At 38.4% G+C, this 24,912-nt stretch overlaps 2 protein-coding genes across 3 annotated transcripts; one reads left to right on the forward strand and one right to left on the reverse strand.

Moving 5' to 3' along the window:
- Positions 1-328: 328 nt before the first annotated feature.
- On the reverse strand, positions 329-15,387 carry wif1 (wnt inhibitory factor 1). Of its 2 annotated transcripts, XM_084112021.1 has the most exons (11): positions 15,315-15,387; positions 14,055-14,132; positions 13,758-13,897; positions 11,108-11,216; positions 10,746-10,886; positions 8,003-8,098; positions 6,881-6,976; positions 4,663-4,758; positions 2,544-2,639; positions 2,195-2,290; positions 329-1,181 (listed from the first exon to the last, which is right to left on the reverse strand). In XM_084112021.1, the coding sequence occupies exons 2-11, from the start codon at positions 14,122-14,124 to the stop codon at positions 1,051-1,053; spliced, it is 1,071 nt and encodes a 356-aa protein (XP_083968147.1). In that variant the 5' UTR covers positions 14,125-14,132; positions 15,315-15,387; the 3' UTR covers positions 329-1,050. The 2 variants fall into 2 exon arrangements, with proteins under 2 accessions (XP_083968147.1, XP_083968146.1); XM_084112020.1 differs by lacking the exon at positions 15,315-15,387 and having other exon boundaries at positions 14,055-14,317.
- lemd3 (LEM domain containing 3) lies at positions 15,305-24,371 on the forward strand. Its single transcript, XM_084112019.1, has 13 exons — positions 15,305-16,646; positions 20,114-20,154; positions 20,281-20,350; positions 20,470-20,546; positions 20,714-20,793; positions 21,101-21,246; positions 21,339-21,440; positions 21,526-21,628; positions 21,741-21,919; positions 22,098-22,179; positions 22,331-22,436; positions 22,718-22,796; positions 22,881-24,371. The coding sequence occupies exons 1-13, from the start codon at positions 15,365-15,367 to the stop codon at positions 23,042-23,044; spliced, it is 2,511 nt and encodes an 836-aa protein (XP_083968145.1). The 5' UTR covers positions 15,305-15,364; the 3' UTR covers positions 23,045-24,371.
- Positions 24,372-24,912: the final 541 nt, after the last annotated feature.

Consider the following 24,912-nt stretch of genomic DNA (forward strand, 5'->3'; position numbering starts at 1 on the left):
CAAAATTTACCAATAATAACCTCCAGGGAGCTGTTAACTTCACAGCCACTGAGTTGAACAGAAGTACTGAACTGGATTATCCAGTTCAAAGATTGATTCAAATGAATGAATTTGTTCTTATGAACACACAAAGAGAGGCAAGGACAAATTTTCAGTTGCATGGACAATTTTTATGTTGCTTTTGTCTATTTTTGTGGAGCTTGACGGACTTTGTCCAAGACCCTTCCATAGACATAAATTAGGCGTACAGGTTTGGAATGACATGAGGGTGATTAAATGATTACAGAACTATTATTTTAAGAGTTAAGACCATTCATCTTCACAGGCTCCAAGAAAACATGTTTTATTTGTGTAATGAAGTCACATGAAAAATGATTTTTTTTGGCTTAATGTTTGACATCACAAGCAGCTTATGTGCATTGTTATACATAAGTATGAAAACTCTAAGCATACACTTAAAGACTGTCTACCCATATCTAAATATATATTTTTATATTTCAATTTTACATAGAACGAATAGCATACATATTACTTATACAAGTACTTGTTGGAGAAGTTACTACACAAGTGTGATTTGCATGAAAAAGCATGTTAGTGACAATATGTTTACAAAATGAGCAGGTCAAATGTGACGAACCTCGAGCACAGGCCAAACACAGCAATTACCATCCTAAGAAAAGCTGGATCCACACCCGGAAGTTCTCGGATCGTAACGTACTCTTCTCAAAGTGATTCAGCGCCACATCTGAAGCTAAACCGCAGGGCTACGCACAAACATCAGACGCTCACCACAACCATGTGACTCACTCCCCTCTCGGTTGACGCAGGGCAGAAGCTCGATGAAGGGTGACTGTGGGAGATATTATATCAAAGGCGCTAGTGTGGTAAAATAAGACACTGTTGCAGTCCTACAAAAACAAGTCTCGCTCTGAGAAAGCAGCAGTCCAGCTTGGGAGTGTCCCGATGTGGATCGGAAGAGGATGATGAAAGCTTTGTTCTGGGGAAGGCGACGTTGAAAATGGAGGGGCCGTTGGCCCAAAATTTAGAGGCTTAAACCACGTAGTTGGTCTCAGAGGGCTGACTGGATTCGGGTGCTTCCTTTGTGTCCTTCGTTGCCACAGGCTGTGACTTGTGCTTGGAACCAGAGACCCGCTGGCTGTTGGAGACTCCTCCACGAAATCCTGGAGGAAGAGAGCAAGCAGTTCAGTAGTGCGTTGAATCGTGCAGAACAGAGTTTATGACTAAGAATCAAACCATTTTTGAGTTTTAGTTCAAATTGTGCATTGGTATATTTGCTATAAAACCGTACTTGACCCTTGTTGGGAAAATAAGAAAAAATAGGTGGTTAAAAATTGCTTTACCAATGGTTAAATGGCATTTAACCATGGAGCTAGACCAAAATGTATGTTTAAGCTGTTTTAACTGAAAGCAACTCATCTTAAAATAGGTCAGTGCCATTGTTTCATTTCAAGGCAAGTTTATAAAAGCTACTTAAATGCCCTAATTGAACTAATCCTGGCTTAATCTAAGCCTTGTCTGTGAAACCGGGTCTTTGACTATACTACAAAAACAAGTAATTTGCCAGGATTTTAGTTTAAATGGTGCAAACTAAGGTATGATATAAAACTGGCCCCTGGTACTACTCACTGGAAAAACAGTTTATTTTGCCAAACCAGTGGTTAAATTGTACTATAAACTAAATGCATAAGGGTAAGACAAAACATCGTGGTACCATGTTTAATATTAAATAATGAATAAAAAAATCTTTAATACAGATCATTACTTTTGCATGGCACCAAGAAGATTATGTGCCATATCTAGTGCCACTGCCGTCTAGTGGCAATTTCATGTTTAATGCGAAGGTTGTATAAAGTTGTATAGTATACCATAGATAAAAAATATTGATTTTATTGATTTTTTTGTTTGTTTTTTTGTTTTATGGGTCATTAAAAAAAAATTCAGCTAACAAAGCTGTTTTCATTTTAGTTTGTGTAAACAATGATTGCATTGCACTCCACGGTACCACCAAGAATATAATTTGTACATGTCCAGAAAACTATGGCATTTTTATGGTAATATATCTAAATATCCATTGTAATACCCTGACATTACAGCGGATTTCTTGCTCTAATCCATTTCCAGGTGGCAATTAGTAACTTGGCCTTGGGAAAAGGGATGTGGGATGTTGTCTTACTCTTATTGCAGTGACGTCCATGCCAGCCGTCCCTGCACTGGCACCTGTTGGGCTCCACACAGGTCCCGTGTACTCCACAGCTGGGCTCGCAGACAGCTGCACACACGTATACACATACACTTTCAGCCATACACAGAGACGCAGTGTTTAGTCTTAGAAATGTATCATGTGCCGTTCAGCGAGCCTGCAGCCCAAGTGGAAATTTTTAAGGTGCAATCAAGCACCGGCGGTTCATTTTTACAGTGCGTGTTTTGTGCGTGAGCAAAGCGCATAGAGCAATGCTGCAGTGGAACATGTGCTTTTGATCAAACATGTCCACAGTTCTTCTGCCAAGTTGAGATAATCTCACCTTTGGAGCACAGATCGCCATGGTAGCCTTTGCTGCACTTGCATTTGTTCCTCCCTGTGCATTTGCCTCCATTTCTGCAAGGCTGACGACATTTACCTGCAGACAACAACATCGCAAACTGCATTATCGCAATCCCAAAATGCAAAAACATTTTTCTGTCTTATGAGAAATTGTGGTGCATGGAAATTTCTGTTATTCATATTATGCTGAGATCATCTTGACAAAGAACATATATAACATTTTAAAGCAGTCAATCAATAATCAATCTATTTAATCTATTTAAATATTATATATTTAACATTGATATAAAATGTACATTTTTGAGACAGGAAGATGTTAAATACACTTCATGCCAGTGTAAACAAACTAGATAACTTTAATGTTAACATTTCCATTTATATTTTCAACACACACACAAAAAAGTTCTTTATTTTGCCATTGGGGTTTTACAAGGTTTATTTTATTTTACTGTTTTAGCCATTGGGGTTTTATGTAAATAAAGCAAGATCAATTACTGCAGCTTGTTTATAAGGATGTTTAGATATTTGTCACTGGAAAATGAGACAAAAATATTGAGAACACGTAAAAACACCCAGCAGAGGATGAATGGAAAAGAAAAGTATAGTAAAGTGATTGAGAAATAAAATAACAGGCGGACAGACCCTTTCCAAATGCTCACGGATCCTCTTACACCTGCATATTTGATCAAGATTGACTGAATTTCAGCGGAGGCTTTGTTCCTTGACAAATCAACGAAATCCACACCCATGAAACTAGGTCTTTACATAACATGATCTCAATGGGACTCCGGGCGTTTATGTCACAGAACGTTTTGCCAGAGAACATGATACTGCAATGGATCAGACAGTAACAAATGGCTAAATGCTATTAAAAAGTTAGGGAAATGTTACTTCAATATTTTCTCTTCCCTCTCTTTACAGACCAAACACCACTGAATACTGCAATACTTCCTGCCTTTGAACAGGAAAGGATGATATTTGGGGTCAAAGTAGAGTTGTTTAAACACCAATGAACTAGACTACAGACCTTTGAAGCGAAGCAAGTGTGTATATACAGTATTTCTGTGTCAGAGAACAGGGCCTGAGATAAAACGCCACACTGCTCGAGTGCATGTGACCTCATGAGGTTGTTATTAGTGATTAGGGTGACAACACAACTGCATTACATCCTGTGTTTGCCCAAGTAGGTGCCGGCCCATTTAACACTAATGTGAAAACACACTTCACTTAGGAAGTTTACTTGGAGACCTGCTCTGAGGGCAATTTCTGGAAGCGAGCCTATTACATCCAAAGAAAAACAACACAGCTTTCCCTTTGAAAGATGATGATAAAAATGTAACTGCCAGTTAACACTCAACATTATAAATCAATAGAGCTGTTTAGTTAGAAGTCCAAATACTCTGTTAGAGAATTAGCAACTTTTAAGCTATGAGTTCGGGAATTTCCAATGTTTTTTGAATGGTACTTTTTTATGAGCAAATCAAAATCAGTAGTTTTCTCTTTGAATATATTTTAAAATGTAATTTATTCCTGTGATGAAACTGCATTTTCAGCATCTATACTCCAGTCTTCAGTGTCACATTATCGATCTACTGCTCAAGAATATTTCTTATTATTATCAATGTTGAAAACATTTGTGCTGCTCGATATTTTTGTGGAAACCATGACATGTTTTGTAGTATTTTTTGATTAATATAAAGTAAGGAAAAAAAAGGGGGGAATCGGAATTTTAGAAATGGAAATCTTTTGTAACATTATTAATGTATTTACTTTCACTTCTGATTAGTTTAATGCATTCTTGCTGAATAAAAATATTAATTTATTTTTAAAAAAATCATACTGACCCGAAACATTAGTTTAAAGACTACAATGGTACCATGATTCATCGAGCACATAAAACCACACCCTTTAGTAGTTGCAGTCCTTATTTAACAACTTTTTCCCCCTCTAAAAGCCCATATGAAAATCCTTAGGTTTGGCCAACAAGTTGGCATTTGTTTGTTTTTGTTTGGATAATTTTTAATGTGTGCTGTTACTGTGGTCTGACTTTAGTTTGTTCCTTTCACAGAGTCGATGAAGATGCGTGTAGCTGAACTCACTGAGCTCACAGCGGCTCCCCTCAAAGCCCACGGCACAGATGCATTTGCCAGGATGGAAACACGTCCCTCCATTCAAACAGGTGGTGCTGCAGTTAGCTGTTAATGCAGAGAAAACATGTCACAAACTACAAAGAGAAATAACACACAAACAATTTGTGCTTTTATTTATTTATCTAACGGTTTGGTAGCTCATGTTTCATGGTTTTGGCATCTGTTCTAAATCCTTTAAGAACAGCTGTAAAATAAAAATTAAACAACATGTAGAAACTGCGATCAGAATTTCTTGCAATATTTCTATATTCTAGATAGTGTCCGGCTATTTCATAAACGGACACTTCACCCTCTCCGTTTTCAAAAATAACATTGTGCACACCTGTCAGTTTTCAGAAAAGTGTTCGTTTACACGAACCCGTGTATATATGCCGTCAAGAGCATGCCAAACCTGTAGGTGGCAGTGTAACGAGAAGCTCAAGCCCACGTTAGCCAATCAGAATGCCGAAAATAGCAACGAATCACTTCTTCTTTCTGGTCGCACTTGACGCAGGTGATAGTTCTGTCGCATACTGTGACGTCGGCTGCCTAAAACTCAGTTTTTCAAAATAACCATGCACGTGTAAACGGTGCCTAAGATATGCTGCTGTTGCATGAATAGACATAGCCTACATAAATCCCCCAACAAAGCAGGAACAAGACTAATGACACAATACAAGCAAACACACACATGCATTTGTGTAAAACATGCTACTGCATTAATAAGACATTCAGAAATCCTCACAGAGACAACAGAAAGACAATAGGACACTACAGTCCCCCCAACGGAGATCTATCTCCAAGACATGTACTGCTGATGCTCCAAAGATGAGAACTGCATGTTAGCCAACTCTGTATGCCTGGACTTGCTTTGCCGAACGGCTTAACGCTAATGGACTATGCTTTGTGTGCTTGGACCTGCTTTGCCGATTGACTTAAATTCTAGTGGCTTGACTTAAATCTGGGATAGTGAAGTCCTGAATAAATTACTAGTGACTTTTGCAATGTGTACCTCGGTGCCATATCCTCAGGTTTGTTTAACTATCGGCCTAAACTAGCTCGTTTTTTCCTGAACCAATATGGCTCAAAATTACCTAATGAGAACGAGCACTATGTGTGACTTTAACAAATGATAAACACCTGAGCAAGCATGCATGCTGCATTGTTATCTATATATATATTGCGGTGTTCGAACAGCCCATCTAAATGTATAGTCATGCAACAAACCACAAAACCACAGGGTAACATGCAATCCTGTACATAGCATTTTCATGGAAAAAAATCTAATTTAGCTATGCTTGGCTGTAACCTCAAAGCAAGATTTTCTTCCTGCTGCTGTTATTGACTTAATACATGTTCTCACGCTAGCTTTGCTTATATGCTTAATTATTCACTCCCTGCATCCAACACAACTTGCAAAACATCAAACATGATTTTGAACAGGTGTGTTGCTTCATTTATGAACTGATAAATGCAGATCACGGAACATTGTTTAATGATCTGGAATAATAAAAGACCATTCACTTTAAAGAAGTTGAACTACAAGGAACTCTGATAGACTAGCAAACAGTGAACCAAACTATTTAATTGTTGAACAAGCAATCTCATTAGCTGCAGCAGTGGCCAATCAGCTTATGCCATGCGGTAATGATGTAATTGCTTGCAGATTGCATGTAAAGGGCCTATCAGCCTGTGCCCATTACTGAACAAGATATTTATTGCCTCCCAAAAGAAACAATCGATTCTGAACTGCCTGAAACGAATTGTCAGTAATTACAGTCTTACTTCCTGCACAAACTTGTGTGGGTTTTTAACTAATTTGCATAATGCCTGCCTATGTGCTTCATTGTCTGCCTGTAAACAACATCTCCACTGACCCGCCCTCAAACACTGTAGTTGTAGCTGAAGCCTGGAAGAGTTTGGTTTGTGTTGTCGACTGTTTTTTGTGCTGCAAAAGCAAATACCCTTTCAGATACTATGAGAATTAAGGTGATGCTGCTATGTATATTATGACAAAACAAAGTGTTTTTGACCTTGGATGCAAGAAAAAGTGTTGTAGCAGACCTCCAAAACTAAATTAGGAGCCTTTAAAAAGCATAATTGGGGCACTTTAATATTATAATGAAAGGTGGCATAAGATAGCACAATAGCAGCATGATAGATAGACAGTAACAGGAAGGAAACCAACCTCTCTCACAGCTGGGTCCAAAGTAGCCCGGAGGACATATACACACACCTGGGCTCATACACAGGCCACCGTTCACACATCTAGGGGAGCACAGGGCTAAAAATGAGGAAAAGAGGATTTTGTTTGTTATATCTAATACGCCTTAAAATATGCTTATGATTAGTAGCTCAGCCCAAATGATGCAAATGATCTTAATGCAAAATGTAACTTGATATTTCACAGAGCTTGCAGGCTGAAACATGTATGTGGTCAATACATTAACGTTTTATTTTGAAATGAAAAATGAACAAGTTAAAATTCTTGCTGCTGTTGTTGTTTGGGCTGCAGGTTTTCTCGATATGAAAAGCACAAAACTTTGTGGTTTTGGCAGCGATGCAGACGAAAACAAATCAGCCAAAAGCTGTTAGATGAAAGGTGTTTTGTGGAAGCGGTTTATGTACAAACACAGCAGAGCTACAATGAGGATATTGAACGCATATTCAGCATCTAATGGAAGCCTTTTTTGGTAAACCGCTCTTTAAAGTTGTAAATAGATGAAAAACACATGTTTGTGCCTCCCAACCTGCTGGGTAATTCATTTTTTTTTTTTTTTTTTCAGAAACCTTCTAGAATACATGCATGCTCCATTCTTTCATATAAACTAGTACATAGCGGGCTTAACCGCACTTTGTAATTTGCACAAGGCATTTTGGGAAGTGATGCCCTGAGGTTGAGTATAATCATCATCATAATAAACTATATGCACTCGTTTGTTTCCAAAGGAAGCTTGTCTTTCCGAAAAAAGAGTCGTGTAGAATACACTTCTAGAATTCGCATTTATTTGGCATTGTCAGTGGACACTTAATGACAAGGTTCTCCATGCTCACATCTGTTGTTGATGGACTTGTTTTGTTGCAGGTAGACGATGAGAGATCCAGTAAGACCAAAACTATTAATCAAAACTCAAATATTTAAATGAATATAAATATTATATTTAAATTATAATTTTTAAATATATAATATATAATTAAGTTTTATTAAATATAAATAATTTGTTTTTATTTGTTTCATGTAGTAAACTACACTATCAGTAACCTGCCTACTGACTTTAATTTGATGGTGGGTCTATATAAATATGGTTACCTTTCTCACAGTGCACCCCATAAAACCCATCCTGACACTCGCAGACCTGCCTTTCATTGCAGTAGCCTCCATTGCGACAACCACCAGGGCACTTTGCTTCAGAAAGAGGAGAGAAGACATAAATGGTGAGAACATTTCCTTTCTTATTTTTTTAATCTTCACCAAACTCTCCATAACTTACTCCCTTCCTACGCCACTTCAAGGACATCAGATTCCGGGAGAAGTCGAAAGGCCAGTGAATTAAATAACAGTACTGACACCAGCATATAAAAGGAGGGAAATAGCTTTGAGGTGAAACCACAATGTCAACAACTCTGTCAAACACAATGTGGCCCCATATGCTGTTGCAGAAATGTTTGATTGTAATTCACAACCATCTTTAAAGACTATGTAGTTTCGTGTACTTTACATTCTGTCATCATTTACTCTTTCTCATGTGTTTTGAAACGCAAATGACTTTCTTTTCTATGTGAAAAAACAAATGAGAAGTTTAGCAGAATGCCAAAGCTGCTCTTTTCCTAACAATGAAAGTGAATGGGGACTGAAGCTGTCAAGCTGGATTTTCAGTGAATAACATCATACATTTGGGTCGGTTCTTCATACAAAGACTGTGTAAAGTTCATCAGTTATATAATGAGTTCAATTCAGCTTTGAAGCATCATCCAACTGAGTTCAGTTCTCATCCAATAGTGTCAGTGCATTCAAGCTAATAATATTGCAGAATATAAAGTGCTATAAAATCTACATTCATTTTCATCATATGGAAAAGAGCAGCTTGGATATTTTGCTAAACATCTCCTTTTGTGTTCCACATGGGGGGAAAAGTCAAGTTTGGAATGACGCGATGGCGAGTAAATGATGATAAATATTAATTACTGGTTCAAATAACCATTTTAAGGTTCGTTCAATGCAACATCCATGCAGATATGTTTATTAAACTAAAAGTCCAATATTGTTAATAATGGTCCTAGAAAAGAGGATAAACTTGAAAGTGTTAAGCTATATCAACTTCGTCAATGTCATTTTGTCCTGTGGGTGAAATTCAAGCAGCCAGACTTTTAAAAAAACAACTTGTGAGTACTAGTCATTAAGGCACCCTCAGCTGTCACTAGGAAACACTTCGCTTCCTCCCTGCGGGGTGGCTTCAGACAGATGGACCATTTGATCTGTGAAGTCTACACGCCGAATGGAGAGGGGTGGAGAAGGGTGTGTAGGGGAATGCAACACCGTGAGGTTAGTGTGTGTGAGAAGGGAGGGGGGATCAGAGAAAAACATAACACGCTCATTCTAAAGGGCTGCAGCTGGTAGGATTCACATGACCTCATGAGCCAGCGATGGCTTTGTGGGTGAGGTTGAGAATCACCCGTACCATGATCTCTGCTTCTCTTACCAAATACACTTAAAGAAGAGACAAACCATGCTCAAAATCATAAATAACATCTCAATTCCCAAGTGAAAAATGAATATGCCAAAATGCATTTGAAATACATTTATTTTACTCTAAGTATACTACAAATAAATTTTTAATACATATGTTAATACATTAATATAAACACCCTGCAATTGTATTGTTATACTTAAAAGTCTGCTAAATTGGAACAAATAATTTTGTACTAAATGTACTTTAGTTATCCGGAAATAGTGCTGAGGTATAACTAAAGATATACTTAAGTATATTTGATTGTGCTATTGCAAAAATATTTTAGGTACACTTTAATTATCTTGAATTTAAAGACTGATATTAAACAGAGATCATACTATCCTTCCTAACAGTGATATTAAAACACATTTTAGTCTTAATATTAAGAAATGTGCAATTAAAGTTTAATTATAATATTTATATCAGTTAGTCTCGATATGTCAGTAAATATGTTAATGGGTTTATAGTATACTTAGTATGAAATAAATGCATTTTAAACACATTTTTGGTATAGGTTTTTTCATTAAGGTTGTATCTTCTAGAGCAAATGGAAACTTTCACCTAAGTTTCCAGGTTATCCTCTTGAGAAAAGAAAAACTTTACTCTCACAACTGTTCAAAAGTTAAAACTAAGGTCAGTAAGATTAATGTTTTTAATGTTCCCCGAGGCTATAATATTGTGAAATATGATAACAATTTAAAATAACTGTTATGTATTTTAATATATTTTAAATATATTCACACAATCCTTCAGGAATCATTCTAATATGCTGATTTAGTGATGAAGATACATTTCTTATAGTTGTACTGCTTAATATTTTTATGGAAAACGTGATAAATTGTTGTTTTTTCAGAATTATTTGATTAATAGAAAGTTAAAAAAGCAGCATTTATTTGAAATAGAAAGCTTTTGTAACATTATACATGTCTTTGCTATGTCTTTTGTTTGATTAAATGCATCCTTACTGAATAAAATATTAATTTCTTTAAAAAAAAACTGCCCCCACACTTTTGAATATCCATGTATGTCTTCTCTAGAGTTTTAGATCTCAATAATGTCTAACATAATGTCAGAATACCAAATGTTTTACCATCTTGCCATTTTACAAAACACCAAATTCATCTTACAGCGCTATACTCATACTATATGTCAACACATGTTTCATTTATATCTGTTTATATTCTATTTTAAGCTGAGCTGAATTGCTTCTAGGCTTTTAACAGCAAAGTTTCAATATCTGATCCAGAATTTACATTCCCATAACAATCTCTTTTAGCCCACTCAATCATTTTGTGCATCAACATGTAAGGTTTGAAAGCTCACCTCTCTGACACGTTTTGAAGAAGATGGCATTGTGTGGTGTCCTCAGGATGATGTTTCCTCCAGCATCCATCACCAGGATGGTCACCTCAAATGCTGCCACGCCATCCTGGTCACCTCGACATGGGAAGCCCACCTGGACAACTGAGTACACAAATCCGCTTTTGATTAATTAACCTTAAGCATCCATGTACCACAAGCCTCATGGGTTATAATAGTCATAATTTAGATGTGATTTTAAGAATCGAGATTATATGCACATCATTGTTATTGCACTATTCCACCAGTTTATCATCAAAACTTTTGTAAATAAATTATTTAATAAATAAAATAATAAAATACAATATATATAATGAAAAGCACACCAGAAGCTTTGTGTGGCACTGATCCTAAGAGAGGAACGTTGACAGTAGGGTCATCCATAATGTCTTTATCCATTGAACGCAGGGTCTGAAACTCATAGAAGTACTCTGCCTGAAGAAAAAGAAAAAAGATAAACAGAGGTGAACTTTGTTTTAGACTTCAAAAGCATTAAAAGAGGTAGTGTAGATTTGCATAAAGAGGGGCATCTGGGACAATAGCACAAAAAAGGTTGCATGTGGTTCATGACAGGAGCACATATACATCTGTAAAGACTAAAAAGAGGGTTTCAGGGTATCCTTAAGTTTGCAAGGCAATCAATTTCCTCCACTCTCTGACTAATGACCTCAACTCTTTGAGAATTACACACTTGTGAGGACAGCCGTGATGGCGAGGCCAAACATGCGCTAAAAAAAAAACTGTCCCAAAAGGAGATGAAAGCGAGGTAGACGGCTCTTTTTTCCCTTTCTTTTTTTTCTGGTCTCTAGATTTCGGAGTGTAAAAGCTGGGCAGCGTTTGATGGAGGCAAAAGTACACAAGCTGTGTGGAGAGCTTAGCTAATCCTACAGCTGAATGGTAATAACCAACACAGATAACTCTCGCCGCCAGCCTTTTATGCCGGAGACCTTTGTTCTAAAGCCTCAGCGGCCGTCTTTGAAGCTAACAGGGGCCAGGACAGAGTGGGCCCTCTCTTTTTCCTCCGTATCCCTCCCCTTGCTATTTTAATTTCTCCCTCTTGCTGCTCTTTCGTCAAGTCAACATGCCATTCACAGATTATGATCCCGGCGTGCAAAGATAGATCATTTGTGAAAAGAGATTCCTGTACATCCCCCCAAGCTGTTTATGTACATACATACAAAGTTGTGAATGAAGCTGTGGTGAATGCAAGAGCGTTTGTTTTTACTCTTACATTTATTCATTTAGCAGGCGCTTTCATCCGAATTAAGAATACAACAAGCGATTCATATTAAAGAGGCAATAAATAGCCATCATTCAGGATTGACATTTTAATAAACTGACATTTTTTAATGGAAAATTGGCACATGCGCTATGTGAGCATACTGTTATTCATGATATTACAAAACATTTTCGCTTTGACTGTATATGCAAATTTTATATGACCTTTCTCACTGCTGTTGTCACCTTATTACACTGTAAAAATTATTGTTGGTTTAACTTAAAAAAGTAGCCTAGGTAACCTGGCTGCCTAAAAATTTTAAGTTTATTGAAATTTAAAAAATTGAGTTAATACAATGAGGGAGATTGGTTTAATCAACAGAAACTACCAATATTATGTTATCTGAACCACATAAATTATCTAAGTTGATTTGTCAAAAGAAAAAAATGTTGTGATAACAAATCATGAAAATATTTTTTTTACAGTGTAGGATTTGTGAGGCAATATTCTTAGTAAAACTGCTTTGGAAAGCTTTTAAATGTGAAAAGTATGATACAAATACATTTGAATTGCATACAAATAAAAAAAAAATTAATGGGTATAAACTTTAATAAAAATAAATGTATAATATCAATTCAAAAAATATGTTTTCATTTGATTATGTTGCCATCATTTTTATTTATTTAATTATGTAGGCCTAATTATGTTTTTAGTGTAATAATGTTGCTTATATTTTGCTCTCATTATTATGCCTTATAATGCTTAAAATTGTTGTAAATAAAAAAATAAAAATATACATGAAAACATATACCTCCCTTAGTTTATATTGAGTTTTAAAATCTGATCTGAAAGATTTCCTTACTGATTTTAGTCATGTAGCCTAATATATAGTTGTTATTATTATTAATCCTTGGGGGGAAAAGCTCTGCATCACTTGCCACAGTTTCTGCCAAAACCATAACGAATTACAGAGAGGATCAACAAGCAATAACAACACAACAAAGTGATTCCAAATGGAAGTTTCGCTGTGAAATAAAGCGCGGGCTCTGGCACGCGTGCTCTCAGTGTACTGATGACGACCCAGATGTTTGGCACATGCATGATGAGGCGCGTTCACGCGGCGGGACCGCGCTTTGATCCGCGTGCCGCTTTACAACACCAACATGCAAAATACCACAAGAGTTGAACTGACCCTTTTCCTTTTAAAACATGATACATTCAGCTGACAGGCAAAACTGCATAAAATAAGATTAGCTTTCAAAGAAAATATTTTGAATTGAGATTATTATTCTTAACTCATTGACAAATTTATTTTTTTTAAAAAAAGAAAAAAGTTAACTTGTTTTAAGGATGTTAAGATATTTTTTACAGGTAAACAAGAGAATACTAATAAATATAACAGTAATAAATAATATATAGCCTATAATAACAATAATAATAATAAAAATAGTTTCAAAATGTTCATTGTATTTCAAAGTTATACTAAAATAGCGTATTTATACGAGCATGTTAATCACAAATCAATAAAATGGAAAGCTTGCACATACGAAAAACAACTTATTTTTTAAGTATTTAACAACTTAATTCAACAATTCTGCTTATCAAATCAAATCAAATCAGTTTGTTTTGAGGATATTTTAATGGGGAAAAAGACGGCATCAGGATAATGATTTGTCAGTGTAAAGCGACTGGTTAAGATCATGCCATCAAACGTTTCAGAATGAAGGTTCACACACACACACACACACACACAGTACCTGCTCAGTGGCTTGCCAGGTGAAGTTCACGTGGTGGATATTGACAGGTATTGCTGGCATTCGCTGCTGTGCTTTTCTGAAGTCGTGTGTGAATGGGGCCATTTTGCCCTCGGAAACTATTAAAATATCCTCCTCAAAACCTGTTGAATAAAGCATTTCGCATTCACAAGCTTCCCATGAATTAAAAAAAAAAAAAAAAACTTTCAGTTAAATTATTAGCCTATACACTGGCTTGCTTTACAATTGGGCTCTAATGACATCCATGTGCCATTAAGAAGCCACGCAAAACACTATTACCAATTAATATTCTTGCTTGATTGGCATCAATCCACATGTACATGCTTCCTTGCTCCTGGGCAGCTTCCATTAGACCCCCTAAAAGCAGAAGAAAACACGTTTTAAGGTGCAGTTGAACAGCAGGCGTCCTGAAAGCCATCCCTTGGTTTATTTAAAGTGAATTGCTCGGCTTGTTGGCTCTCCAATCTCGTTCCAATCCCGTGCACTAAATGTGTCTCGAGCGAGTCTTACTCTTCAATTGACAGAATGATTCGCGCGGACTGTTCCGCGAGCTACTTGTACGCAGCAGGAGTTGCAATTCAAAGATCTTGCCACGAGGTGGCGTAGCGTAATACAATCCAAGGCGCCCCAATCCATAATCTTTGTGCAATGTGCATAGATACATGCTGATTAATGTTTTGAACAGCGTGATAATGAAATATTTTCTTTCATATCATCAAAAGGCATCTCTTGTTGGTTTAACCAAATTCAGTATGGATACTTCTCTCAACATCTTTATTTGTAGCCTATTTTTATTTATGTATTTATACATTTGTTTCAATGTATGTCGACACCAACACTAAGTGAAATTCGTTGTACGTTTGTACTTGGAGATAAACGCTTCTAAAGTCTCTGTCAGATATTTGACACAAACCTTTTGGAAAATCCAAAAATGGATTTTCATTCATATTTTTAATTAACATTAACGTAGATTTATATTAACTAATATGCTTTGTATAATTATTTATTTAAACAGATTATTATAATTACTACTTTGTAAGCTTGGACTTGATTTTCTTAATTGTTAGTCCATTTCTTTTTATTTAAATTAATAATAATAATAATAACAATAATAATTGTGATTATTATAATTGTAAATAATTGAAAAGCAAATCAAATAAAAGTTTATATACCATCGGAACTCCATTATGAGTCGAAACTTCTTTGTTAGAAAAAAATTGTTTCTGCCTCCTTATTTCTGAAACATATAGTTATGTAGATGTGCTATTCTTACTGTGTGAAATGTGGCAGTCCATTGAAGATAAGACGGCAAAATATTCGTTTTTTGTAAGTCTAAATATGGTTATATTTTCAAAATAGGCCTATACATTTTGTAAAATATTTATATACTTTATTTTGATTTGTGTCTGCTTTGTGTTTTCCACCCTTTATTATTGATTGTCATTCATATGTATATGAATAATGTTCATTTAATAATAATAATTTAAAAAAAAGTTTCCTTGATTTCTTTCCTTTCAAGTTGGCCGTCTGTCCGCTTACTTCCACGTCACTTCCGCCGTGTCTCGCTGTGTGCGTTTTTTCGTGCAAAGATGGCGTCTGCACAGTTAACGGATGAGGAGCTTGTGTCTGAATTAAAACGGCTCGGCTTCACCCCTGGACCGGTGACGGAGAGCACGCGGCCCGTGTACTTGAAGAAACTGAAAAAGCTGCGGGAGGAGCAGCCACAGCCTCGGGGCTCCCGGAGCGGGAAAGGGCGCAGTAGCACCGGGAGTATCAACAACAACGGCAGCAGCGCTAGTAATAGCAACGCCGCCGCGCGAGCTTCGGGATTCAGCGCCAGGCCACCGGGCAGTGACGTCACGCGCCTGAGCGCCAGCCGGAGCGAAAAGCGCAGAGCCGGAAAGTTCGTGCTGGGCTTCAGCTCGGACGAGTCGGACGCGGAGGTGCCGCAGAAGAAAGGAGGCCCGAATCACAGCGGCAGCAGGAGAGACCGAGGATCCGCGCAGCAGACACCCACCATCAGGCCTGCGGGAACACCCGCCGCCGCCTCCCTCGGGTTATCCGTGGACAGGAAAGGCATTTCTGGGTCTCCGTGGTGGGCAGACCGGGGTAAATCCAGCGGTTTGGAGGAAACGGAAAGAGACAGTCGGGCTTTGAACGGGAATAAGGCTTTTTACGAGTCTAACAGCAGTAGTCTAGCCAGGGATTATTCCGATTCCGACGAGGAGGAGGAAGAGGAGGGTGAGCGAGACCGTCCCCACGAACGTCGTCTGACTTTCAGACATAGTCCACCCGCCTCCTCTCCCCCGTACCGGAGCGTCTGGAGCACGGACACGACGCATGATACTCCCGACTGCAACCTAGATATGGTCGGGGAACGAAGGGACGACGATGGCAAGAAATCGAGGGAGTTCGGCGGAAGCTACGTGAGCCGCAGCTACCCGAAACTCTCCGGGACTGACGCGGACGACAACCGCAGTGGCATCCCGTCCGGTTCTTTCAGTAAGAACCACCTCGACAACGGCGACGGCGAATCCGCCTGCAACAGTGGCAGCAACAGCCGGTTTAGTGTCGGGCTCAGACCGCGCTTTCCCTCCTACACCGCGACATACCGAGCGAACCACTCGAACCACACCGGGTCCAACCACTCCTACAGCCATGCCTCAGCAACCAAGCCCAAGCAGCACACCACGGTCCCGGAGGACGAGCTCCTGCAGCAGTTCAAACGGGAGGAGGTGTCCTCCACCGGCGGCTTCAGCGCTCACTACCTGTCCATGTTCCTCCTGACTGCCGCCTGCCTGTTCTTCGTGCTGCTGGGCCTCATGTACCTGCGGATGAGGGGCTCCAGCTCCTCCGTGGGGGATGTAGTCAGTGAGTATGAAGTGCTGAAGATGGCATGTCTTTTAAAACCTAGTCAACTATTTACTTGTCCACAAAACATGAAATTGCCATGGTAAGTTGGTATCCGATGCTACTGAATGATTACCACATAAAAACCATTCTATGAATGTATTACTTCCACCCAGTTCCCAAGAATACCATGAAGAATACCATGAAGAATACCATGAAGAATACCATGGAATGTAAAAAAACATGCTTGTCAATACAATGGTGCAATGAATGTATTGGACTGTATACCAATGCTATTTGTATGGTACTCACACTATTAAGAATGCTAAGGTATTGCCATGGTGTGATGAAGAATAACAGATGTATTTTAGTTTCAGTAGACTGTGAGACATCATATTCGTCATATTCATTAATATTAATGGTAGTTGCTCTAGTGTTCCTTCTCTTATAAGATTGTGTGTGGTTTAGCATCTGATATATATGGTAAAAATGTTAATTTTTTTAAAGAAAGTACACATTTAACGATTTAGAATGATCCTCAACTTTTTTTTCTAACTGTTTCGGCAACTCCATGAGTCATTTGTGCCCAATTCACACATCAGTTATCACCCCAGACTATTTGCACCTCCTCAGACAGGAAATGCACTTCCCACTGGTGCTTTATGGGACAGGGAGAGGTATTTGCATTAGAAATATGTGTGATGATCCATGTTATGTCAGAAGTGACTGTTCCAGCCCTGGCGGATTTCAGGCAGCTGATCGCACCTTCACCTTAAATGATTGCAAGATGTTTGTGAGACTAACTTTAATCAAATTACTCCTAACGTCTCAGCGCTCCATATCTCTCAACATATTTGTGATAGTATGGTGTCTACATTCTCTTACTAAAAGTGAGGTTGTGATAAATTAAGATAGTAGGCTAAATATGAGTGATTACATATCAATTAATTAACAGTTTTCTAAGTATGCCCTGCACTAAACAATTTATTTGGCTAAATATTGATCTTTGATCTTTAAATTGATGTAAATGATTCATTCATTCATCATTCATTAGGCAAAATGTAAATTATAAAAAAAAAAATGTAGCTAAAACTTAGCTTTAATAATTAAAATATTTCTGTTTTACTTAATTATTTTAAATAAATTAAATGATTTTTTTTTAAATCCTTATTGACTAAACGTGATGGAAAGTTGGGGACGATCACTTTTGAAAAGTGTGGGAACCCTCTGAATGTCTGTTATTTGAGAATAATCATGGCTAGTCTGGTAGTCCCCACGTTTTGACATGTTGTCATCATTCATAATCATAATGTGATATCATTAATCTTTTGATACATTTTTCCCCCGATGAGAGAAAGTCTGTTCTTGGATGTGCATTCAAAGCCACTCAGTTTAAATAGCTTGAGTACCATCAGAGTAAAGTGCTCTGGAGGCAGAGACGACTCTTGAGAGGAAGGCGACTGATGAATTACTATGTATATTTGTGGCATGGCCGGCCTCTCAGGGAGAGGAGCTTTGACTGGAGAGCGTGCTGCAGACATCTAGGTCACAGACAAGCTAAAGCGGCCTAATTGTCTGTCTCTCAGAGGACTCTGGGAGTTTGCGGCCAGCTAGAGTGACTGACTTCTCTCTGTCCGGCTAAATGCTCATTCTCACTTTGTGTGATTATATACGTTTATCGTTTTTTTTTTTTTCTTGCTCAGACAGACTGTTGTTCGCAGCTTATGTGATTTAGGTTTTTTGAACAACAAACTATCAAACTACTATTACTAACTATTTCTTGTAGTGTTCACTACATTTGCATAGTTTAAAATGTTCTGTATGTATAAAATATGTCCTGCAGCATTCAGTGTGCTTAACTTGATCTTCCAGTATATGACTTTGTGATATTATCCACGACTTTTAACATCCTGACTATCCGACTAACGTAAGATGTTTTAATACACTTTTTGAGCATTTTTGTTACTGCATTGATAACTATGCTACTGTGTGAACTAAAACTGCAATGTAACAAGGTCATTTGACAACAGTGTATAGTATGTTTATTCACATGCAATTTTTTAATACTATGCTGGTATCCAATTCTAAATGGTTTAAAGGGATAGTTCACCCAAAAATTAAAATTGTCAGTAATTACTCACCCTCATGTTGTTCCAACCCCGTAAGACTTTCGTTCATTCACTCCTGTGCTAGGTAATCGATATCTGCCATCCCAGAAAAGTTAGTAAAGACTAAAGACATTGTTAAAATAGTCCAAGTGACTACAGTGGCTCAACCTTAAGTTTATCAAGTGACGAGAAATAAACAAAAAACGATTCATTTTCTTCTGTGTGGGCCTATTAGTGAGTTCACGTAGTGTAACGGCGCAGCGCTTCTGGGTTGTACGTCAGAACGTAGGCTCACTATTGGCCGATGCTGGTCATGTGTGTGATGCTGGCCAATAGTGAGCCTACGTTCTGACGCACAACCCAGAAGCGCTGCGCTGTTACACTACGTGAACTCACTACGTGGCCCACACAGAAGAAAATAAATCGTTATTTATTTGTATTTTCTTTGTGCACAAAAAGTATTCTCGTCGCTTGATAAACTTAAGGTTGAGCCACTGTAGTCACTTGGACTATTTTAACAATGTCTTTACTTACTTTTCTGGGATGACAGATATCGATTACCTAGCAGCCTATGAAGCAGTGAGCCAGCTCTCAGATTTCATCAAAAATATCTTAATTTGTGTTTCCGAAGATGAACGAAAGTCTTACGGGGTTGGAACAACATGATGGGGAGTAATTGCTGATGGAATTTTAATTTTTGAATGAACTAACCCTTTAAGTTTAAAAAAACAACAACTGGAAGGTCAAGATATGATTTATCTGTAATGTTTTATAAAAAAGATAATATCCTTTATTTTATTGCTGATTCTGCAATTATATAAATGAGCCACTTAAGGCCATGTATTTCATTGGTTTTACCATGGCTAAGGTGGTGTAAGCCACTCACAGCTGTAGCTCAACCACAGAACCAGCAAAATGGGTCTTTAAACATCGCATTGCCTGAAATCTAGGTCAAACTTTGGCAAGAATCTTAAAAGCTGTTGTTTTGTTGGTGTATGTCTTCATCTTAGAGGTTGGTATATTAAATGGCTTGCGACTTCAGACGGCTCACGTTTGATCCCAGACGAATGTTGTCTATGATTGAGACATGCAGGGAAGGCCAGTTGCTGTGCTAAATCTGGGTCCAGGCCAGAGCGAGGACAGAAACGCAATGTTCAGACAATGACTCAAGTGCGAGATGGCAAGAGGTTCTCGCTCGTAGTCACACCCTCAAGTGCGAGACGATGAGCAGCCCTCCTCTATGGTCACTCCCTCTGACTGTCCTCGGCACGATTGGGAAACATCGTCCAGTCATAATACTATAATATACCTGGACTGTGAAAGATTTTTGCTAATTCTGAGTAATGCCGTCTGTCATCTTACTTTTCTTTCCTTTTTCAGTCTTGCAGCACCCGTTTGGACCCGAGTTTGATAAGCAGTATGTAAGTATCTGTCTTCTCACCTGTTAAACTTTTCGTCAAGTAATTTCCCTTTTTTATTCACCAAAAAGATGGTTGTACAGTCCTAAAAAATTGACTTACTTGCATGTATTTGGTTTGATTCAACAGGATGACAAAGACCGAGACCTCATCATTAACCTTCTCCTGTCTCTAGATGAGCACCTGGCCATTGTTGCGGGTGAGCATACAGTTGCAGCTCATTTTTTTAACATCTAAACATTGTATGGATTGGAATTGATATATTTGGACGCTTATATTTGCAGCATTAAAATGTGAATTATTTTGATTGCCTTTCAGGAGAGCATGATTGTGGAGACTTTAAAAATCCTTTAAACAGAAGCGTCGCTTTTAGTGACGCCTCCACTTACCTCAAGGTTTGTTTTGCTTTTTGAAGGGTTTGATGCTATATTTTATAATCATTTAAGTCAAATAAAGTTGTTTGTAATTGGCACGGACCTTTTGTCATATTGTATAATTTGGGAAATTGTTGCTCTGCCAATGTTAAATTGCACAATATAATAAGGTGTCTTTCTCTTTCAAGCTGCAAAATGAAGCATATGAAAACTTGATTGAAACGTCTTTAGAATGGATCATGAAAACCAAAGATGTTGTTGGAATAAGGTAACTGATATCCTTCCATATGTTTCTGTCTGTCTGTCGGTAGGCCTTCCTGTCTGTCGGCCTCTCATATGTTAACAAGGTGTAACATTCTTACCTTTAGTATCTCTCGGTGTAGTGTTTTTCTTTCGGTCAGGCTATCTTCCGGTTGGCATGTCTGTATATCAGCCTGTGTCTGTCTATCTCTCTCTCTATCGGCCTCTCTATCTATCCATTGACAAGGTGTAGCTTTCATATCTTTAGTATCTCTCGCTGTGTTTGTGTGCACCATTTTCCTGTGTTCACTGGGTGTGTGCTGTTTTCTGGGCAGGTTGATTGGTGCAGACCCTGCTCAACCCATAGAGTACGTTTCGGAAATCTCACGGCTGGAGTCCACCCATCCCCGCATGTCTTTCTCCTGCCGCTTCAGACGTGCCTTCTTCACTGTGACCCTCAGAGTTCTCATCATCCTCGCAGGTGCGCATCCCCTGTTTTTAGAATTTGTCGTTCTTCCTTTTGGTAAAAGCATCATTTCACAAATGTTCTCCTTTTACACTGTTTCTCTTTAGGCTTTGGTATTGTTTGGGGTTTGGTGTATTACGTGAAATACAGATGGCGCAGAGAAGAGGAGGAAACGAGACAAATGTATGACATGGTGGAGAGAATCATCGGTAAGACTGCCTCATCACTATAAGCTTAATTTTAACTGGAAGTCGCACAATGCATCTTACATGCATGTGCTTTGTGTTTTTACAGATGTAATGAGGAGCCACAATGAGGCCTCTCAGGAGAATAAGGACTTGCAGGCATACTTGCCCATCCCTCACGTCCGTGACTCTCTTGTCCAGCCTCAAGACAGGTATTCCGCTGTTGCTGAACGAATTTGGTTTTCATTTGGGTTGCGTTCTTGCATGAAACGCCCTCTTTTCGCGACAACAGTCCTGAATAGTATGTTTGTGTTGTTCTGTCAGAAAGAAGATGAAGAAAGTGTGGGACAGAGCTGTTGCGTTCCTCTCAGCTAACGAGTCTCGCATCCGGACAGAAAACCAGAGGATTGGAGGGGCGGACTGCTTGGTGTGGCGGTGGATTCAGCCCTCAATGTCACCTGATAAGATGTCCAGCATGCCCTCCAAAGTGTGGCAAGGCCAAGGTAACTCTTACTTTGTGTGCAATCAACCATTGTGCCATAGTTGTTTTTCAGATTCATACATGGCCAGAAGTATGTGGATACCTTCTTCTGATTGGCTTGTTTGGAGGACAAACTTGATGTTTTTGTTCTTGACGTATAGAGTACGTACATGGACTTCATGGCTTGTTTTGTTCTTTAGCATTTCCGTTGGACCGAAGAAATTCACCACCAAACAGCTTAACGCCATGCTTGAAGATTCGCAACATGTTTGATCCTGTAATGTAAGTTTCCCGAGGAATTTAACACACAACCTCACATTGAATTTGTGGTTCAAGCAGGCTAGCGAAGTTAAATGTATTTACTTGCATAAGATTATATAGGCTTGGCTGTTATTATAGTGTTTTTACTACTCAGTATTTCCCTCTTGAACAGGGAAGTGGGGGAAAACTGGCACCTCGCCATTCAAGAAGCCATTTTGGAGAAATGCAGTGATAACGATGGAATCGTTCACATAGCTGTTGACAAAAACTCAAGAGAGGTGAGTATGCTGAGCCTGTGTGGGTCTTTACAAAATCTACAGCCTGAATTTATAAGCTTTTGTCCAAAAGCTAATTAGTTGCCTGCTGCCTACTAAGAGAACTTTGGAAGAGAACACAAATATTGGGTAAAATAATTTATAATCCGTGTTGATTCACTCACAATTGATTCTAATAGAGCATGTTGCTGCCTTATAATTTCACTGTGTTTTGAAACAGAGTAATATCCCTTGAACCATTTAACTAATGGGTTGACTTGCTATATGATCTTCTTCCTGTCTAGGGCTGCGTTTATGTGAAGTGCCTTTCAGCAGAGCATTCTGGGAAAGCCTTCAAAGCGCTTCATGGCTCCTGGTTTGATGGTAAATGAATGTCCTATTTATTCTAGTCTAATCCGAGCCACTGCAGTTTTCAGTGCGTTTCAACCTGTCACCCATTTGCTACAGGTAAGCTGGTGACGGTCAAGTACCTACGTCTGGATCGCTACCACCAGCGTTTCCCACAAGCCCTGGGCAGCAACACGCCCCTCAAGCCCTCCAGCTCCAGCATGAACAGCATGTCTCGCCTGAACCAGCGATCCAGCACGTCCAGCTCACTGGGTTTCTCTTGAGGGACGTGCTAACGGCCACCACCATCCTCTCTGCTCTCTCTTTCGCTATATACGAGGCTCCTTCCTCCTGCGTCCTCCTTACCAGAGAGAACCGCGTTCAGGAGCTTTTACTGTTGGGCGACCTGGGACGCCCAATCAGTTTTGTCAGCCATATGCAAGCAATGGTGTTTAAACCTGTGAGCTGCTGTTTTTGTTTTTGTTTTTTTCCCTGTCCTTCGGTATCAAGGAAAGCAAGGGAGATGTACACACTGGCGTGAAACCGGTGCAGAGAGAGTTGCTCGGTCCGGTGAGAACTTTTAGGAGAGGTGGACGACACAATCCTCTGTCCTTCCCATATCTGGTGCAAGTGGACACAAATTTCTGTTTCTCTTATGTATTTTCTTTGTTTTTGATATACCGTCTTAATGGATTCAATGACAAAAATGGCTTCCAACTTTAAATCTTACAACAAGAATGAAAGTTTTCCGGCCTCTGCTTATTTTTTACGTAACTAACTCCCCTCCTTTATTCCAAGGAGCTGTGTTGGGCTATACATAGCTGCATGTGCTGGTTAAAGTAAGCCTATATTTAAGCTTTGAATTGTATCATATATTGTGGATGTTTATTTCCCTGAGGATGTTTTAGCTGATGTATTCCCTTTATTATTTTTGATATATTTTTTTTTTTTTGTAGTTTTTAGTCCAAGAACGGCATGCACACACTCTAGAAAGGGGTGCTGTAAATATCTCATTGAATGGTGGTGGTTGAAATCATCTGTATGAAATTGAAATCGTCATAAGCTCTCGTTTGTTTCTTGCCAACAGAATAACTACACTGCTGCTTTCAGAGACGTGTCATGTGGAGGGTCTACATGGTTTTGCGAGAGAAATGAACAATTGTGTTCCCCTTCGATGCCATGTTTCTGAACACTAGTCTTAATTGTCACAGCCTGATTATATTCAAGTATATAATTATTTACTGTTGTTTTTGTTTATATTTTAAAAGTTATGCTTTTCCCATTATTAATTGGTGCAGATGGATTCCCCCCCCTCACATGTCACTTGGCAAATTTTAAATGCCACCCTGTTGTTTTTAATCTGTCCCTGACCCTTCTAAATTTCCAAAAGAGACCTTTTTGATGGAAGTTGTTTTCTGACTTTCGTGAACACACTTGTGCTACAGTCGCAGCTAATCCAGTGATCTGATTCTAATTTGTATCGGGACACATTCATAAACAGAGCATGTCATGCTGCGGTCATGTCTATTTTGGATCACAGAACGATTTATCAGCTTTTGTTTAGATGCAGTTCGGGTTGATATGAGGTAAATAAAATGTACTTGTTTATTACTAATGTTCATTTCCTTGTTGAATTTCATTACACATTCTGCGTGAGCACATTTTAACTTGTGCTTTCTCAAAATGACTCATCTACATTTATATAAAATGCTGGTAATGACTTTTTAGATAAAGGCAATCTTTTAATGATTGAAAACATTTATTTAAAGGTGTCTGTAAGTGCCCACTCCTGGTACATAGTTAAATATGTTAGTATTATGATTGAAGTCTTAAGACAATACATTACATTTACAATCTCAGAGATCATTCATAAAGTCAATGGATGTTGTTTTGTGAGTGACAGATTGTGGATTTAAAATTATTTATTTATATGTTAGTAAATATTTATATATAAAATTGTTCTTAATTCATATCTTATCTCTTTCAGATGCAAAAATGGACATTTCACTTTCTATTTTGCAACACCAGCAATTTAAATTAATATAGTCATAGAAAAAGAGGCTGTTCAAAATCCACCCAACTGTCAACGTGATATTAACTTTAAATTGTATTTAATTTTCTGGATCATTCCCAGTTTCTAACCCATCGACAA

The sequence above is a fragment of the Abramis brama genome (assembly GCF_963993115.1).
Source record: "Abramis brama genome assembly, chromosome: 4".
Lineage (NCBI taxonomy): Eukaryota > Metazoa > Chordata > Actinopteri > Cypriniformes > Leuciscidae > Abramis > Abramis brama.

Coding starts and splice junctions, on each gene's coding strand:
- lemd3 (XM_084112019.1), top strand. CDS start 15,365: ATGGCGTCTGCACAGTTAACGGATGAGGAGCTTGTGTCTGAATTAAAA. Junction 20,547..20,713: donor ACGCCTCCACTTACCTCAAG/GTTTGTTTTGCT, acceptor TTCTCTTTCAAG/CTGCAAAATGAAGCATATGA. Junction 20,794..21,100: donor AAAGATGTTGTTGGAATAAG/GTAACTGATATC, acceptor TTTTCTGGGCAG/GTTGATTGGTGCAGACCCTG.
- wif1 (XM_084112020.1), bottom strand. CDS start 14,193: ATGGCTTTCAGGACGCCTGCTGTTCAACTGCACCTTAAAACGTGTTTT. Junction 8,099..10,745: donor CTTCAAAACGTGTCAGAGAG/GTGAGCTTTCAA, acceptor CTCTTTCTGAAG/CAAAGTGCCCTGGTGGTTGT. Junction 1,182..2,194: donor TGGACGTCACTGCAATAAGA/GTAAGACAACAT, acceptor CTCTTCCTCCAG/GATTTCGTGGAGGAGTCTCC.